Below are 19936 nucleotides of genomic sequence, written 5' to 3'. Positions count from 1 at the left end.
TGAATGAGGTACACATTTTTCATACTACTCAAGATGCTTCATACTCCATGCATCTTAATTTAGATGACATAGAATATGTTACAAACGTGGCCCAATGATAAATACAAGCATGGGTAGAATAATTAAGATATTAATTACAGACCACAACTTGATTTTGACAAAGGAGAAATTAAAATGTTCATGAGTGAAGAGCCAATTGCTCTTGATACATAAAAAAAAAAGAAAAATTGAATGGGGGAAGAACTTTTAGAAGTAGGGATTTTGCTGCACATGCACATCTTTATACCATGCTTTGTAAAAAATAAAGGATATATAGGCTTGGTAGCTAGTCACATATTAAGACATGGTCATATAAGAAAATCAAGTATTTTTGTTTATATGAAGCAGCATTCTTCACAGCTCACTTTAGATTTACATGTTTTTAAAAGCATAGTATCAATGGTCAGTAATCATTACAGGTGAAGTCAAGAGGGGGTCTTCAGTTTCCGGCTCAGTCTTTACATAAGGGAACCTGTGGAAATACCCATATTTTAATAAAAGACATCTGTTGCTCACATAAGACAAATGTAATTTGATGTAAACTACTCACATTGCCGTGTCTCAGACAAGCTTGGGAATCTCATCCTTTCTGCTTGGTCATCTTTCAGGGTTTCAGTGAGTGTGCAAGACTGTGATTCTTCAGGTGTTGTCTTGGCACTTGATGGACAGCCCTCTGCGTTACAACTTCCATCCATGATGCTTAGCAGCTCGTTTGTCCTGGTTGACTCCTCAGCATCATATGTGTACACTTCTGATGTATTCAGCAGGCTCTCAGGTCGGTCCAGGGCTGATCTTTGATCAGGGGCAACTCTGCCTTCAGCTCTTCCCAGTCCAGGTGGGGTTTTGATGGGGCTTCGCTCTTGGAACCGGAGCCCCAGCATGGTATCGATGTAGGAGGCATGGCCTGCGTCCACCAGCTCCTTGGCAATGTAGGTCCCGTCCGTCACTAGGTCAACCTCCAATCGTTCTTCTGAGATCAACTGCCTAAAGTGGATCTCGAGGTTCCGCTGGCAGATGGATTCCTGAAAGAACAGAGCGGCCTGGTCGGTCCACTCGCCTGTAGCTGGTCTCACACCCCTCAAGGCACAGGGGTATGTGACCTTGGGCAGTCTGGTCAGTTGCTCAGGCAGCCTTTTCAGCATAGAGTGCTCTTGGTACGGGGTATCCACACAGTGACCGTAGTCCACTAGGTTGACAACCACTGTGGTAGCTCTGTCTGTGTGCACCACCTCTGCCCGGCACCACTTGGTATCGCATCGGACCAGGCAGCAGGTCAGGGGGTTGAGGTCAGCCTCGGGCAGAGAGGGTAGCTCTGATGGGAGTTCCTCCAGGATGGTGGATACAGCGTTCATGATGAGCAGAAGATCCTCCAGGACAATGTAGAAATCGTAGGGAGTCGTCACAGCAGCAGCAAAGCCAGAGTAGGTCTGGTCTGTGTTTACGGGGGCCAGAAACAGCCTCTGGAGGGGGCTGCTGTCAGTCTTAAAGGAGACTCCCTCTGAAACAGTCTGTCTGTCAGTCTTAGAGGAGACACCCTCTGAGACGGTCTGTCTGTCAGTCTTAGAGACTCCCTCTGAAACAGTGTCAGTCTTAGAGGAGACTCCCTCTGAAACAGTCCCTCTGTCAGTCTTAGAGGAGACTCCCTCTGAAACAGTCCCTCTGTCAGTCTTAGAGGAGACTCCCTCTGAAACAGTCCCTCTGTCAGACTTAGAGGTCTTAGCTTTTCTGTTGTGGCGTTGTCTTCTTGTCTTCCTTAATCTCTCGGTAGCATAAGCTCTATGACACACTTTGAACACAATTTTCTCACCGCTGGCTGAAAACGTGAACCTTTCCGTGGATGGCCTCTTGGTGACAGGTGATGGGCTTAGGTGACAGGGAGGTTTATTTTCGTCTGTGACAGCAAGCAGCTCATCATTTGACTGGCTCACTTTGCTGCTTACAGCTTCAGGCCACACCGCAAGTGTTGGTTTGTCTACCTGTCCCATGATCTCGATATTGACCTCCCACTGAACTCCAAAGCAACTTACAAACTCAACCATGAGAGGTTTTCCCATAACCGTGTCCATGAACAACGCGTCACTGTCAAAACACCTAGCGTCTAGCAGTGAGCAAGGAATGCTTAGTCGAGGCTGAGACAGCCAGGCACTTATCATGCAGTATGTTTTTTCTTTCCCCATCACAGCTGTGTTTCCATAATCTACAAACTCCAATTTGTACTGACTATTAGCCTCAAAGTCCTTTACTACAGCCCTATAGAGAGCCCCGTCCTCCTCATACTCTGCCACCACTAAGTCATTGATTTTTAACTCCACTGAATTGTTCTTCAAGGTGTCCTTTAACAGCTCAGAGTTAATATCTTCCCCCATTTTCAGTATGGATGGTTCATCATCCTGCATTTGGATGAAGAAGCTTCTGACGTGATTGGCGTGAGAAATAAATCCAGGGCCCCTGAATCCTGCTGTAATTTTATCCTTGGGTAGACTTGATAGTGTGGGAAATTCAATGGTGTGTAGAGGCTTTTTGGATGGACTGTTTGCATCATGCTGATCTCCTCTGGGACTGTTCTCAGACTTCAAACACGACCCTTCTGTACCCCGCGGTTTCTGCTTTCTATCTGAACAGTTTGAGGCGGTCGATTTGGAATATGGTGAAGATTTCTTCTTCTCACATTGGCGCTTATGGCACATAGCTTTCTTTGTTGGTGTCTTCTGGTTCTTTCCATAATTTTTTTTCGGAGTGCTGTCTGTTTTGAGGCAAACAACCTTTTTCTCTGATTTTGGTACTTGACTGGCAATGAGTTCCTTGACTTTCTCGTTAATGTGAACATCGCCATCAAACAGATCGATTTCAAAGGTCCCATCCTCAGCCTTTCCAACCACTACAGCTCGTAGTGGTTGGTTGAGAACCGATTTCTCCAGCCACTGATGGACCACGATAAAGTCTTCCTCCTTTGGAATATGAGCAAGGCTGCATCTCAGGGCCTGCATCGGTGTGAACAGCAAATCAGTTGACTCACTGGAGATAGATATGATGTTGCTTTTCTCAACCATATTTCTGTTTCCATAGTCCACGAAAAAAACGTTGAGGAGACTGGACTGGGGGACAGGCCGAACCACACCTCTGTACCATCGGCCATCACCATAGTATTTCGCAAGGCATAGCTTGCAGTTCACAGCTCTTGTTTTGTCACTTTGCATCTTTTCACTTTCTTTTGAAACTCTCTCCATCAGGTCTTCTATGATGTCTGTGTTCCTGTCTAGCTGGCAGTACATCTCCCAGGGACTAACCAAATGAGTCGTATAAACCTGTTCGACACTACCCGTGTTCAGGTTGAACGAGGAGTGCACAAAAGAGTATGGGACGACTTCTTGAGCAAGCTTTACCGAGGTTTTCACTTCTCGGGCCAGACCTCGTTCCACAAGGGTCTCAGCTGCACTGTGATTACCGTTGAGGAGGTCGACAACGTTGTACAAGCCGTGGTTTTTCACATAGAGTTGAGATCTGATGCTACACATCAGCGACTGGTCTTGTATAAAGTCCTTCAGTAAGACCTGTGCTTCTGGATGCCAGTTTTCACTGTCAGCATCAGCAGGCTCAATGAGGTTATATAGGCTGCATCTAAAAGCCTGACCTTCAATCTCTAAGTGCTTTGGCAATATAGCTTGTAGAAGATGCACTTTTTCTCTCACCGTGATGCCATAGTCCACACAGATAACTTCATAGTCATCCTTCTTTGACTTTCCAATGATACAGGCCCTGTACCACCTTCCATCACGTTTACACTTGACCATACAGCAGGAGTCACCTGACTGCAGAGGAGTTGCGCGTGTCTCGTAAACTTGCTGGAGCTCGTTCATTAGTCTGTCCAGGACAGGTATCTTGCACTTGATCTGACACCAGAAATCTGAAGGAGATTTGATGTGAGAGCAGCAGACTGCTAGCTCACTTCCGGGCCGCAATGTCAGTTTTTTGAAAACTAAAGTAGAGTTCTTCTTTTCAGCTCTATTAGTGACTGTGACCTGAGCTGACTCTGCACAAATATCCCGCGTGGTAGTACCACTTACTTCCTTTCCCTGGACTGGTTCAGTTTTTCTTAACTTGAGTTTCCCGTTGCTCTTCTTTGATATGACCGCTGATACGGCAGGCCCAGAGGGAGTGTACTTCCAGAATGTTGCATGATTTGTCCTGGTTAGGAGCTCTGAGATGCTTGTGTTGTTTTGAGTGCCTATCTCAAAGAGGTCGACAACAAACCTGTCCTTCTGGACGTGAACAACATGGACCAGGAGAGCCTTGTTCCTTGCTGCACATCGAAAGTAGTTTGTGGTTGTGGTGGTCCACAGGTCATCGTCGATAGGCATGACATTTACTAGTGAGCAACTGAAGGCAAAAGCTGGCACACTGGCAAGCTTCTCAGGGATGATCTTCAACAACATGTGTGGTACTTTCTCAGTATTACCGAAGTCCATAAAAAATACTTCGGCCCCATGTTTCAGAGTGTCTGTCACTATTGCTCTATAATAGTGCATATCCTTCTCATACATGGCACAGCAAATAGTACCAGGCACCGGATTCGCCAGAATATCCTCACCCAATTGAATCTGGCTGAAGTGTTTGTCCAGGCAGTCCATCATTGCTTCGAAGTCAGTGTTGCGTTTTTCAGTTCTCATCCAGAACTGACTGGGGTTGAGGACGTGTTCCACGTAACCTTCAAAAACAATGTCCTCTGTCATCTCCTCAGCCTGGACCGAGTCATCCAACATATCCATTAACGTGCTCTCAAAGTACATGTAGCTGTTTTGAAGGTCAATAACATCCTGCACTGGCTCTTCCTGTGTAATGATGTCACCCTCAGTGCTGAACATCGTGACAGAAAATATATGATTTTCCTCATCAAAACTGTCAATATGGGCCTCCAGTTCTTCACCTAGCAGTCCTTTCTTGAGCAAACTCAGCTGCTCCGTCTTCACCGCCTCATTGTCTTCCCCCAGGCAGGAGAGAGCGCAAGGGAAAGCCACGATAGGCGTGGAGAGAAAGCGACTCGGGAGCTGAAGCACATGCTCCACTTTGACAGACTCACAAAACCCGTAATCGACAAACAAGACTCGGACTCGAGAGTTGACGGGGAGGAACTGCACGAACCCTCTGTGCCACTTCTCATCCTTTCCCCTGACTGAGCAGAGCAAACCCAAGTTATCCAAGGTTTTCTGCGTGGAGTCTTTGCTCTTGTTCTCACAGCTCACCGCTAGCTCCTCTGACATCACCTGAAGATCTTTTGCCATGCTTGTCATTTGACAATAAAACGTACTAGGACTCACGGCAGCAGTGATTCTCACCTTCACTTTCTTGCCAGCTGTTAGCTTGGGACCACAGAAAGACAGGATGTCTTCAAAGCCTTGCAAGCTGGATGGCTTAAAAGAGAATTCCTGTCCACTAGGCTTGTCTATTAGAAGGTCAGGGACAGGTTCCCTGCTCTGTTTTAGGGGGACCTCCGTCAATATCTCCACCAGAAGCAGGAATGTGTCTGTGTCAACGTGTTTTCCAAAGCCCATTTGTTTTAGATGCTTGTTGATGTCAGGGGCTTCTAGTATAAGGACTTTATGTGGCAACAGGGCCTGAATGTATCCTTTCACACTGCTTCCTACCAATGAGGAGAAGTACCCCTCAGATTGATCATCCCAGTTTTCTCTCAGTGGCAACACGTTTGCAAAGAAGCCACATACTATCTTAGGTGGAAGCATGAATATCTCATCTGATCCTAAAGCCAAGTGGCTCTTGTCAACACTCAGGACATTTCCATGGTCTATTAGGAACACGTCAAACATGTCTTCCTGTTTGTTCTGGACCCGTCCCCTGTACCAGCGGTCAGACAGGACATCCTCCACCAGACACAACTCTCCCATCTCCCCCACCCCTCTTGTCTTCTGGGCATTCTGTATCTCCAGCTGCAACAGAGGTGGGGCCAGTTAAGGACAACTTTTGAGCCTCAGGAAGCCTTCAATTAACCCTTGTGTTATCTTCGGGTCATTCTTACCCATCAGTCATTGTGACCCACCGTCGTATTGCGACAAATTTACCGCATACAAAAACAAAGTGAAGCATTTTCTTTTAACCGTTGGGCTGCCTCAGACATTGCAAAGGTTAAAAGAAAATAATTTTTATTTGTTTTTGTATTGGGTAAAATTGGGTAAACACAATGATGGTTTGTTATGAACCTTTGGGTCATGTGACCCGAAGGCAGCACAAGGGTTAAGTAATACAATTGCTTAACATATGGTTTGATGCAACTGTTGTGGACTAATAGTTAGTTTATTTCCTGACACAAAATCAGCCCATAACTGACCTGCAGGATGTTGTAATCCAGTTCAGAGATGGTGAGGTACTGGCCCTGGAAGTGCACGAGTGTTGTATCTGGGTTGCAGTCCACATGGGTCAGTTTCAGGTCCACTGGCCACAAGGCACATGGTGCAGGGAGGCCTATTTCTTGTACAGGTCTGGTATAAACAAAAGTGCATTATTCTGGATTCCAAAAACCATAATAATCTTCTCTGCTAGTTTTAAGCAGCTTTTGAAAGCTCTCTTTTTCGTACTTACTCAAGCTCTATGTGTATAACAACTACAATGTCACATACTGTAGCTACTGTTTAACATGTATGGAATGAAATGAAAAGCAAAATCTGAATGGACTCTTTAATCAAACTATTACTGATTATGTTGGCATATGACATGCAAAATACAGTACCCTGTGTCCACATTAATTTTGATTAATTCCCCAAAATTCAGGTTACAAAAGAAATACAGGGCTGTTGTTTTGGTAATACTTACTTTTTCTTATCTAAAGCCAGCCTAGACAACATGGCTGTTGAGAGTGGAGCATTCCTGAGGGGAAGATGACAATAACTTTATAATTACATTTTACATTTTGTCATTTAGCAGACGCTCTTATCCAGAGTGACTTACAGTAAGTACAGGGACACAACGTCATTTTTCACAGCCGGGGAATTGAACCGGCAACCTTATGATTACTAGCCCGATTCCCTAACCATTCAGCCATCTGACCCCCTATGTATTATAATATATGATACATCAAGTGTACTGTACACTTCTATTAAACATTTACATAATAGCTTGTGTAAATTATACCATATATGACCAAATGTGTGTAGACACCTGCTCATGTGGCCGCCTTCAGGTCCAACCACTCATTCCAAAATCATGGGCATTAGCATGGAACTTAGCTGCCTTACCGCAGAGCATTAGTAAGGTCGGGCACTGATTAGACTTGGCTCACATGTTAGAATTTATTCCAATGTTTGATTGTGTTCAGGTATGCGGGCCATGCAAGTTCTTCAACATTTAACTCAAACATGTCTGTATGGACTTTTGAACATGGGACTATTGTCAAACAGAAATAGTAAAGAGCCTTCCCCAAACATTGGGGATATTTTCTACGCCATCTGTGAGCCACACCTAACGGTCCACCGTCTAACCCTGACCTCTAATGCTCTACTGGCTAAATGGAAACAAATCCTGCAATACAATGTTCCAAGATGCTTTAAGAAAGGCGGCCTACCGGCGTGGTAAACACTCTAGCTAGCGGTTCTAAGGACAACTCAAGTTTACTTGGTTATTAGCACAAAGCCTGAAGCAAATTTCCTTCGTGCGATGTCACGTGGCACATGTTGCTGAGCATGGGCTACTTGCCTGCGAGGTAATCTAACTAAATTGATATTTCACATTGATATGGGGATACGACTATCCAATTTTCGTTCGTACACCATTTCTTACATGTAATTTAAACAATATTTAATAGTTAAAATTACCAGTCATTTGTTTAGCTATGCTCGATAACTTAGCTAGCTAGCTACAGTAGGCTACTTCTGTGTATGATTTGTTAGCCGTATGTAGTTTTCGAGCTGTGAACCTTTCTATCAAGATTCAAGATGTCTGACTGTGTGGAAAATGAATTGCATATACAAAATAAACTGTTATATAACATTGTGTTAACTTACTTCGTGAGAACTGTTATCAGAAACAAAAAGGAGGTTTTATCGGACGGTGCTTTAGCAGCTGTGTCTATTGTCTTGTGGTTGGCTGAATTGTTAAAAGAACTAGAACATCTGATTTCATTTCCTGCGACTTATGGAGCGATGTTAATAAGCCTACGTCGAAATGTGCACCATTTGTGTCAACAAATTGATTTTCTTGTGAATATGAGTTCTTGTATGCTATCTGAGAGATTTTATTTCAAGTTTGATTGGATATATTGCTCGGCTCTAGAAGCGTACAGGGACTCAAAGTTACGTAGCCTAATTCATATAGGTCTAAATATAATATTACGTTTTCAATTTCTGCGAGGCAAACTCAGTTTATGATTGATTCAAAGACGCACTGAGAGCCGCATTAAACCCAGTGCAGAGCAGCACTCTAAACACAGAGATGATGGTTTTTTAGTTAATCATTACCCGGTAGACCTACTCCCCGTCCTCGGTAAATATGATAAATGAATCCCGGGGCAATCAGAAAGTGACGTGGTCCTATAGGTTTGGCACAGGTTTAATTAGAAGAAGGCAACCAGCCTCCATCAGAGTGGCATTGGGAGGTCCGGGCAGATTGCCCTGCAAAACATTTAATTTTAGTGTGCTTCCTCTTACATCATTGGATAATATTTTTTCATTTTCTTATTCCCATGGCAAATGGGTGAATGGAATGGAAATTATATTTTTGTTTCTCACCGTCTTCAGGGTCTTTGAGAGGATACAAATGGAACAAATACATTTTGGTAGACATAATTCTGAGCTTGGCCTCCAAGTCTCAACAATATCAAATGTGTGATATGTATTCCTCTTATTACTCTTAGTATTTCTACCAATGTGTTATGTTTCATCAAACATGCCAATGAAACGGAACATGGACAGTCCAGTCAGAGACGGAACTTTCCTTCACATTAGCCCTCCGGCAAGTAAGAAGTTCTGCAGCTCCTCACAGGGCATCAATGGAAGCTTGCTGGACGAGAAATTACTGCGTGTTTTCCATGGACACACGCTCTCAAAGTTCGACGAAGAGGATGATTCAGGAATTAAATCAGGTGATGAATGGAAATTGTCTTTAACAATAGAACATAAAAAATCCGTACTTTTCTCGTACAGTATTGTCTGTAGCTTAATTGAACAGCCTATTTAGCCTACAGTATGTCGTCTAAACTAACGTTTAGTTTTGGGATAGGTTACAAGTATACTAATTTAAAGCCATATGGCACTTACAAGTGCACTTACAGGTATGTGTGTTCGAAAATACAATTGTATTTAGTTTAGATACAAATGTGTTGCTTTTTCTAGAGGTTATTGTTTACAATCTTTGTTTTGTATTTGACTTTAGTTCAAAGCAAAATAGTGGGCCTTCACTGTTTCTTAGTCTGGGTGGTATGTGTTGGAAACTGCCTTGGTTCATTTGCCCAGCCACTCAAGTGGAAACAGACCCTGCTGCTACCCATGACAAACAAATAGCCTTACCTCATGACTGTTACTTCTGCACATACACAAGCCTTCAGTGGGCAGCCAAACTGTTGCTAGTTTGAATGCCATGCCAGTTATGCGCAGAAACTGTTCAAGATGGTTCCTGTCTTTACTGTTCCATCATGTAAGACACCAATGAAAAGCAGAGTACAGAGCTTCTCATACGACTGTGTCTGCTGTGGTAGAACACTCCTGTAGAAGCCTCTCTAATGTATTTCCCCTCAGAAGCAGAGGACAGCAACGAGACTCCGTCGTCCGAGGAGGAGCAGGAGCTTCTGGAATATTCCCAGGACCATCCCTTCAAGCAAAGCTCTGCCAGGAAGAGCATCACGCAGGTCATTAAGGACAAGAAGAAACAGACACAGCTCACCCTGCAATGGTACACAATCATTCTCCCTACTCCCTTAACACACCCACGCACACCCGCATAGACGGGGGTCTGTGGAACAACCCGGTCATGGGAACTGACGAGGTTAAACCAAGGGTTTGATGAGGATGGGTCATTTGACTTGGCTGTGTCTCCCTGCAGGCTGGAGGAAAACTACATAGTGTGTGAGGGTGTGTGTCTGCCTCGCTGCATCCTGTACGCCCACTACCTCGACTTCTGCAGGAAGGAGAAGCTGGAGCCGGCCTGCGCTGCCACCTTCGGCAAGGTACTGAAAGTAGTCATGCACAAAAGGGGGAAAAAAAGGTCTAAAAGGGTAACGGCCACAACATGACATGATAATAACACGACCGTTCCTGTGTCTCCTGTGTTCACCAGACAATCCGCCAGAAGTTTCCTCTCCTCACCACCAGACGACTAGGCACCAGAGGTCACTCAAAGTAAGAGATGTGAGAGTGAAGGGGGATACATTGGGATCCAAATGGCTCTGCGTTCCCATCATTGGGACTTTGACGTTTGACAAATTCAGAATATCCATTATATCCACTGCTGCATGGATATGATATGTTTGGGCTTAATCCTACTGGGTGTGATACAGTATCATGTATACAGTACATGGCGACATACAACATACATGTTCTATCTTGGTGTTCATCAGGTATCACTACTATGGTATTGGGATCAAGGAGAGCAGTGCCTACTACCACTCTGTTTACTCAGGAAAGGGCTTGACGAGGTGAGACCAGACTTTATCACCTCTGCATGGGTAGAAGTATAGATGGTAAATATCAGTATCAGCCCATTGTGTGAACATTGTCCCTAGGGGCCATTAAAAGCTGATACTCAGAGTATATTATTTACCTTTTATTCACTTGTCTAATTACAAGTAACTTCACTTTCGACTGATTTTGTTGTTTGTGTCACAGATTTTCAGGCAGCAAGCTCAAGAATGAGGTAAGACGTACAAAAAAAAGAATAAACATTTATTTTTATTATTGAAAACAAGTGACAATAAAGAGGTCAAACGTTTCTTGACTTCACAGGGAGGGTTTACCAGGAAATATTCCCTCAGTTCTAAAACTGGGACGTTGCTCCCAGACTTCCCCAGTGCACAGCACCTGGTTCTCCAAGGTCCCATCTCCAGAGACAAGGTTTGATTCCTACCCCATCGTTAGACTTTGGTTCTAACTCTTAAGTAGGATGCATCTCCCAAGATTTACTGTATTGTGATCAGTTTGAAATCATGTCCACTTCAGGTCGACACCCTGATCATGATGTACAAAACACACTGTCAGTGCATTCTGGACAACGCCATCAATGTCAACTTTGAGGAGGTAGCCCTACATTAGACCCTGTCTCTTTACCATCCGACTGGGACTGTCTTCTGTTGTATTGCCTTCCTGACTGTCTGACGTGTCTTCTCCAGATCCAGAACTTTCTCCTCCACTTCTGGCAGGGCATGCCAGATCACCTCCTCCCGCTGCTGGAGAACCCTGTGATAGTGGACATCTTCTGTGTGTGTGATTCCATCCTCTATAAGGTGTGGAGGATCACGTTCGACACGCAGCAGAACGGCATCGTATAACCGCTGAGCTTCTGGTAGAGTCCGAGTGATTGATCCGACTGATCTGTGTGTGTTTCTGTTTCTCAGGTGCTCACAGATGTTCTGATCCCTGCCACCATGCAGGAGATGCCTGAGAGGTAAGTTGTTGAATGGTTTTGTCAAGCGGGATGCATTCCTTACGCCAAATAATCTGCCTGAAGTGGCGTGCGTGTGTGTGTGCGTATGTGTGTGTGTGTTAGTCAGGTTCTGCATGGGTGCATTCACACGTGTGTTGTCTCCAGTCTCCTAGCAGACATTCGTAACTTCGCCAAGCACTGGGAACACTGGGTGATGACATCATTAGAGAACCTCCCAGAAGACCTTGCAGCAAAGAAGCTCCCTATTGCACGGCGCTTTGTCTCTTCACTAAAACGACAGACCTCTTTCCTGCATCTGGCACAGGTTAGGACCCGTTGGCATGTACAGTAGCTGATGAGGATTTGCATCTGTCTACAGAATGTTATTCAACTTCTTGTGTGCATTGGGAGTGGTGTTTGTTGATGAATATTAGCTCTTAGGTGAGTATAAGCTGGTGATGGTGAATTTAAACTGGTTATGGTGAGTATTAAATAGTAATAATGACTTGAGCTCACTTGTCATAATAACTATGGCTGGTGATGTAAGATGTTTATTGTAACTGCAAATGGATTTTGGTGTTTAGAATTAGTTAGAATATGGTGACCACCGTTGTTGTGGTGATTATGGTGGTTATGGTGACTTTAAGCTGGCTGTGTTGACAGCTAGCTTGACAGTATGGTGACTGTAAGCTGGTTATAGCGAATAAACTGGTAAAGGTGACTAAGCTGGTTATGGTGACTATAAACTGGCTGCGATAACTGTTATGTTGTTGTCTCCAAGGTCAGGTGTTTATGTTGTCTGTCCCCACCAGATTGCGCGCCCGGCTCTGTTTGACCAGAATGTGGTGACCTCCATGGTTGTGGACATCGACAAGGTGGACCTGAACAGTATTGGCTCGCAGGCCCTCCTCACTGTCACCCCGGGAGACCAAGACCAAGACCTCTACTCTGAATGTGAGGACGACCATTAACATTTGAGACACTGTCGTTTGAGTGTAGCTGGGAAATAAATGTCAGACAAAACACAACCATGACAGGCGTCTAACTGTGTCCTCCAGATGACTCCATAGCCGTGTTCCAGGAGCTGAAGGACCTTCTGAAGAAGAATGCCACAGTGGAGTCGTTCATCGAGTGGCTTGACTCGGTGGTGGAGCAGAAGGTCATCAAGGTGCCACCAGCTGCTTATGTCGTTGATGATTCATTTTGGTGTTTGTTCGTGTTCAGACGGTGACATCACATCCTTTTTTTCTTCTTCTCTCCGGCAGCCGGGGAAACAGAGTGGGCGGTCTGTGAAGAGGAGAGCGCAGGACTTCCTGCTGAAATGGAGCTTCTTCGGCGCGAGGGTCATGCACAACTTGACACTTAACAACGCGTCCAGCTTCGGTAGGAGAGAAATCCCCCATTTGGGTACACATTTGAGAGACTTTACATAAGGTGTACAGTGTACACTCAATCTTTTTATGTAACAGCCAAGAGTAGAGTTACATTTCCTATGTATGTGACCGTATACACAACTTAAAAGAATAGATCATTACACAACATCACATCTTCAGCATGTTTCTCGATGCAAACCCCACCATATCACAGTTTAAAACGGTAGCCTGCCTGTCACTTTAGATCCAACTCCACACTCAGGTAGTGCGGGTCTGCTCACAGAATGAGCTCATCCATCATAAAGGCCCGGCCGGCCAAGAAATAAACTCTCTTATCTCAGTCGTGTACTCACTGTTTAGAGACTGGCCTCTGCTCTCACACCAGTTCCCCTGACACCTCCTGTTCTGTCCATCTCTCCTCACCTTACGCTCCTATCCACCCCCACCACTAAACAGTTTCAGCACGACCTTCTTGGTAAAACAGCAGGTCAGGGGCGAGAGGTCAGACGAGGGGATTGTTTTGATAAGACAGGTCAATCCCACACCTGCTTACTGATAAGATAAAGCCTGCCGATCTGTTTGGGTTAAGATGGATTGTTTGTGTGATTTTATGACGTGGGTTTGCATACATCGAAAGTAAAACCCCCAAAATGTAGATGAGAGCATCGGATTAAAAGGAGATGAAATCAGTGCTGTTTGAATATGACCAGCATTAAGGAACCTCTTGCGGAGGTCCAAGCGGATGATGTCCGTAACTGGGTGTCGTGTCTCTCCCAGGCTCCTTCCACCTCATCCGGATGCTGCTGGATGAGTACATCCTGCTGGCCATAGAGACCCAGTTCAACAACGACAAGGAGCAGGACCTGCAGAATCTCCTGGAGAAGTACATGAGGAACGCAGGTATGGATGAACACATGGATGAAACGGTGTAATTTGTAATGTGTTTACAGTATGAGTACATTTGGGACTGTAATATCGGTCCCCTTAAACACATTGTGCCAGGTTCTGATTAGTTACATTATCTAATTTGATCAGACCAAATGTGTATTACAGTTGTTTTTGCTCTGATCTGGCTCATTTAATAGCAGTAAATAGGGATCCAGTGTTTTGGTGCAACTCAGTACAGCAAGCATGAGAGTTGTGAAGACATTTACCTACGTATATCAAGAAGGAATGCACTACAGTATGTCATGGAGAATCCCGATATTGCGAGATGTGGTGTGGTATGGTTAAAGGTTGAGATTTGAGGTTAAGGCGTGCTGAGGTATATGTTTTATGTATGTGTTATTGAAATGTATGATTTCTAACCTTTTGCAGCTTTATTGGACAGGGACAGTTAGAGATTGACAACATATGTAGGAAATGACCCAAGACTAAATCAAACCCCAGTGTTAGAGCCTCAGCCCATATGATGTCCCCCTTCAGGTATAATAATAAAACATAAAATTAAAAAAGAGTTGTGATGTTGTTTACCTTCCAGATGCCAGTAAAGCTGCATTCACCGCCTCCCCTAGTTCCTGCTTTTTGGCCAATCGGAACAAGGCTGTGACCAGTGACCCATCAGTGAAGAACGAGTCTTTGCCAGAGCATGCCTACATGAGCCTGTCAGCCAACCAGCAGCAGGGACTGGCCAGCATGGTGGTGTACCAGGGGGCGGAGTCAGACGGCTTTTCTCTCGCAGGTCAGATCTCTCTTGTCATTGTCTGTTCCTGATTTCCAGTAAGCACATGTCCGTAGTCAAGTACTCGAAACAACAATGTCTGTTCGTCATTATAACAATCAATAATCAGATAAAGGAGAATCAATTACACAACGGAATCAAACTTATTGCACTCAGCCCTCACACTGAAAGGAAAGTGTGTTCAAAATCTCTCTCTCTCTCTCTCTCTCTCTCTCTCTCTCTCTCTCTCTCTCTCTCTCTCTCTCTCTCTCTCTCTCTCTCTCTCTCTCTCTCTCTCTCTCTCTCTCTCTCTCTCTGTCTGTGTGTGTCTCTCTCTCAGGAGGACAGATGGACTTCTCCCAGACCAACGGCCCTCTAATGACACCTCCCATCTCACCGGCGCTGGTCCATCGGGGCAGTGTCATCAACCAGGGCCCCATGGCCACCAGAGCCCCCACCTCCTGCCCCCCCACCTCCTCCTGCTCCTCCTCCGCCTCCCTCCAGGCCCCCCTTCCCTCCTGCCAAGCCTACCTAGACTCCCAGTACCAGAGCCTGGCCCCTGGCAGCCCCGCCTACTACCCCCCATCCACCTCCAGCTACCAGGCAGGGTTCAGACCCCACCCTCACACCCAGACCCAGACCTACCTCAGCCAGCCCCGCTACCCCTCCTACAGCGACCAGGCCCTGGGGAAAGAGTACTTCAACAGCAGCTGCTCCGTGACGTCCTACGACTCGCCCCGGCCTGTCCAGGGATACAATACCGGGTCTGGGCTGGCAGACCCAGGCATGGATGCTGGGGGGGTCCAGCTGCTGGAGGCGGAGGGGTACAACTTTGTAGGGGCAGGGATGAATGGTGTGGGGTGTCAGGGACAGTACTCTGGGGCTGGACACTCTGGTAAGAACTTATGAGGCCTGTTAAAATGATAATGGCAAACGTCTATTATATCTATGAAATGCCAAGTCTATAGAATCCGTAGTCTATCATCTACGATGATCTAGAAGTCGTTTATCAGTTCATGTACACAGCTTTTTGAAACCACAGGAGACACCAGGAGCGCCTTTGTGTTTGCGCAGGTTACTACGGCGGGGGTTACCTTGACAGCCAGCGGCTGGTGGAGCAGCACGTGTCTGTGATCAGCAGCGTGAGCAGCCTCCGCCCCCTGCCGCCCTACGGCCAGCTGCACGACCCGCTCAGCCTCCTGGCCCCGCAGGGACGGAGGACGGCCACGCAGTACTACCCCGAGGCCGACCCCATGGGGGGGCACCCACACGGTGAGGCTGGGGGGATGGGGGGGGACACAGGAGAGTAGGTGTAGCAAGCAGTAGTTGTGTCAAGGATAAGTGTTGTGGCTTCTGTGTTGCTTAAAATGTGGGTGCAGCTCAGTGGTGGAGCATTAGACTGCAGATCAAGAGGTTGCAGGTTCAAATCCCCCTGGATGTTGCTTTGGATGACATGAGCATTGTTATTATTGTTGTTGTTATTATTATCATTATTATTAAATGAAGCCTTCTAAGGGTTTTGGGGTTTTAATTTTCTTCGTAGCCCCACCCCTCTCGACGTCAAGCTCCACCCCTTGCATATACGGAGGCCCCGCCCAGTTCCACTCCCAGGATGCACTGCTTCCCCATCGCATGACGTCCGAGGTAGGGGGCATGTCCTCACTGCCTCCCATCAACACAGTGTTCCTGGGGGCTGGGGGGGGAGGGGCCGGGGGTGGGCAGGGGTGATAGGCCGGACGCCACTTCGAATAACTGCCATTACCAAGAGCTACTGCACGATAGACTACTGTTGGATATCAATCCCAGAATCAGCACTTCTGTCGACTGACAGTGTCTCCCCTCACCTGGCTCTAGACAGCCTGAAGACATGTCCACACCCAACAGCCCTGAATGTTTGTGATGAATACGTATTTTTGGAACACCTCAATGATAAAAGAAAACAACATATTTTTTGTTGATCACTTTCCCATGTGATGTCAGTTGTTATGGAAAAGACTTGAGTGAGTCAGATGTTGTCGAGCCTCGTTTGTGACTGGACCCTGCATGTCTGCTGACGGGCAACGACAGGCCCCGATCAGTCGGCCAGTGGTGAACGTTTCTACACATAGAAAGGTTACCTTCGTAAGTACAGTTGCAGTACAACAATATTACAGTACAACAATATTAAAGAATGATGTGGTCATTGTAAATAGTCTTAATGTTTTCACTGATTGATTGATAATCATTTGAGTGTCAGCGCGCAATGTTATTTATCTGTCTGGTTGCTGCTTTTCATTTTCATGATGTTCTTTTAAACATGTTCATTTTGCTCTTGATAAATTGTTTAAGCTAAACTAATCAACATAAATTAATCAACTGGTTTGTTGCGAATGTTTGTGTTTTAACCTTAATCGATCGAGAGGGAGAGAGGGAGAGAGATAATGGTAGTAGGCATGGATTTTCCCGTCGCTTTTGTGCGCCTTCGCAACTGTTTGGTCTACAGTCAACAACCGGATGAAAGAGAAAGGTTCTTATCTGTCCATTCAGAGCTCCTGTCAAAGACCCTTAAACACATGGTTCTGTAATGGTTGAACTGGACCCTCAACCGGACAGGCAAAAGATTACCGCCCAGCAGCACAATGGGAGAATCACTGGATCAAAGCTTTATCAAACGTTATTTGATTTCCATGAGATACAATGGGGGAAGATAGGGTCAGATAAAACTGTTGACTAAAAACAGCGCTGGCTAACGGATGCGTTGAACGCAGCTCGCGACGTGAGCTGATTGCACAGCGAGACCCTTGGAGGAACACAGTTTTATTCAAATCCTGTTGTGGAGCTTTGTTACCCTACAGCCAGATGGGAGCTAATGAAACTATAATCAGTTACATCAAATTGACTGGAGCGTTTGTGTGCTAAAATGATACACCTTTCAAGACAACAGGCTTTAAAAACAGTGGATGTGACATGATGCTGGAGATTACAACAGTGAACCATGGCAGCTTGTCCACAACATGAATCAACAGGAGCAGAATGACAGATAATGCCGGCTTGGGCATATCAGCCTTCCGTTTTATCAACTCATGAAGAAACACACATACAAACACACATACGCAAACTCCATTTGGCTGGAAGACCCTGGAACAGATGGTAGGAAATGTAATGATTACAAAATCCCCACGTTAAAATAGTTTAATTACAAAGTCAATAATGCCTGAAACAATCGCGGGGCCTTTAGTGAAACAACAGCAGAAGGCGCAAGGCAAACTCTGGGCCAATGTTTAACCAGAGATCTGCATTAGGGCCGGGCTGCTGGATAGACGACATATGTGGCTGAGCTGGGCAAGAGCAAAGATCAAGAGACCTGAGTGTGTGTGTGTTGGGGGGAGGGGGGGGTGTGTGGTTTGATGTATGAGTGCTGTGTGTATGTAAATGTGTGTTTGAGGGAAGTGAAGGGAAAATGGGTGGTAAAACAGTCTACAGGGGTGCGTTACAGTCCTGCATTGGCTTTTGACTTCTCTGAGTTATGATAAGGTAGACAGTTACTAATAGTGCTATGACACAGAGATTCACTTGTGTTGCAGAATTGTACATGGCAGATCTCAGTGTATATTTGAAGCAAGGCTGAACACTAACAAGCAGATGCAGCCAGTCCAAATAAGCCTGTACGTGTAGCCTTAGGGGTGTAGTGCTACAGTCAGACCACTAGAGGTCGCTACAGATTCAGACAGAAAGTGATGGATACAGTACTATGTACATAAAGAGAGACATGTATTTATACTATATATAATGTGCATATAAAGGTACAGCTCCCAAGTGCCTTTCTTTCACTGTGCTTATCGCGTCCCATCTCTATACTGGACGCAAGGCTATCAGCAATAGAGACTCATATTTCCCCCTCTCTACAGCTCATATAGGCTGCTTTGCTAGCTATCAGCTGCAGATAGGCCTAATGTATCCTGGCCACTCCACATGGCAGGGTTGGGGTGCACAGCCAGAGACCACATGTACATTCTGTAGGGATGGGGGATGGAGCCTATATGCCTGTAATGATTAAACTTTTGGTCGAATTGTTTTTGTTATGTTGTTTTTAAGGACCTCTAGTAATATAATTAGCAATTTAAGTGCTGGCCTACAGTGTACATAGTATGTTGAATTTTTACAGTGTAATACGGTAATCAGGTTCATTTTAATTAACCATTAATATATATTCAACGTTCTTTATTCTAAATCAGTATCTTTACTTGTGGTATATTAAATATGTAATATTGTAAGGCCTTTTCCATAATCTATAAGTAACAATATGAACTATTATTTACTGATGGTGAATAATACCATCAGTATACCAACTGAATTAAGTAAAGAATACAGTAAGTAGGCATGCGTTTATGTGTTGTTTTGTCGCTATGGTAATTGTCTCGGATCATTCTCAACATTTGTAAAACAGTAAGTGCATGTCTCGAAACAATTAGTACAAATTGCAACACGCAATGGATTGCCTGCAAAAGCCTGTAACTTGGTCAAAATCTATCCATTGCATGGCTTTATGTCAGTTTCAACAGAACATGGTTACACATTACTGTATGTGGGAGAATTATAAAAAGAGGACAGGGTTGAAACTTAGTTATTTATTTATTTTTTACTGTAATTTGTCAACATACCATTTTATTGTAATACAGAAAGGAAAAGACAAGAAACCAGGAGACACTCCTATTTTTTTTCCATTTGTTTTTTGTTAATGTAAACATAGGAAAACCTGTTAGACAGAACTGTACCATCAGCGCTGTTGGGGGTATTACAATTCTGACAACTGGTTCAAACCTTCGGCATTTATTGACTTTTGGGCGGGTGAAACTATTCAACAGAGCACCAGTATAATACATTTGGATCAACATGACATAAGAAATGAATCATATAGAAAGCATCAATTTTACATAATCATTTGAATGAATGTACCAACGCATTGACAATTCATCTAAAGATTGAGAAATTGTATGACCTGCACAAGTAACTAGATAATGTGGAGGCAGACAACTGAATGCAGTAAATCATAAATAAACGATTTACGAAGGGTTGTATAAAGGGCTCAATAAACTTCAAATTCCATCACTCATCCATGACTCTATACGACAAACAATTGTTTGGGGGGCAAAAAAACTAAGAGCCTGAACCTTACACCACCACAACAACACAGGCATTGTTTTAAAAAGATGATAGTTGATCATGATAGATGATAAATATTTAATGTTCCGTTTGCACAATCAAAAGATACTGGTTGAGTGAAGGTTGAAAGTGTCCATGTAGTTAA

General features: G+C 44.8%; 2 protein-coding genes across 2 annotated transcripts; one reads left to right on the top strand and one right to left on the bottom strand.

The window, feature by feature from the left end:
• Positions 1-406: 406 nt before the first annotated feature.
• Positions 407-8142, bottom strand: tdrd15 (tudor domain containing 15). The gene is made up of 5 exons (XM_062468373.1): positions 8049-8142; positions 6862-6915; positions 6380-6530; positions 590-5981; positions 407-511 (listed from the first exon to the last, which is right to left on the bottom strand). Exons 2-5 carry the CDS (start codon positions 6891-6893, stop codon positions 498-500), a joined length of 5589 nt encoding a protein of 1862 aa, XP_062324357.1. The 5' UTR covers positions 6894-6915; positions 8049-8142; the 3' UTR covers positions 407-497.
• Positions 8143-8657: 515 nt separating this feature from the next.
• rfx6 (regulatory factor X, 6) lies at positions 8658-16377 on the top strand. Its single transcript, XM_062468122.1, has 19 exons — positions 8658-9124; positions 9777-9930; positions 10081-10204; positions 10315-10376; positions 10595-10672; positions 10863-10890; positions 10980-11087; positions 11193-11270; positions 11363-11476; positions 11588-11637; positions 11782-11941; positions 12429-12570; positions 12675-12784; positions 12882-12999; positions 13767-13889; positions 14470-14670; positions 14990-15544; positions 15724-15921; positions 16193-16377. The coding sequence occupies exons 1-19, from the start codon at positions 8908-8910 to the stop codon at positions 16375-16377; spliced, it is 2805 nt and encodes a 934-aa protein (XP_062324106.1). The 5' UTR covers positions 8658-8907.
• The last annotated feature ends 3559 nt before the right edge of the window (positions 16378-19936 follow it).

The sequence above is a fragment of the Osmerus eperlanus genome, chromosome 8, assembly GCF_963692335.1.
Source record: "Osmerus eperlanus chromosome 8, fOsmEpe2.1, whole genome shotgun sequence".
Lineage (NCBI taxonomy): Eukaryota > Metazoa > Chordata > Actinopteri > Osmeriformes > Osmeridae > Osmerus > Osmerus eperlanus.
Note: the sequence above shows the minus strand (reverse complement) of the source record. Positions and strands in the feature narration are given on the sequence as shown.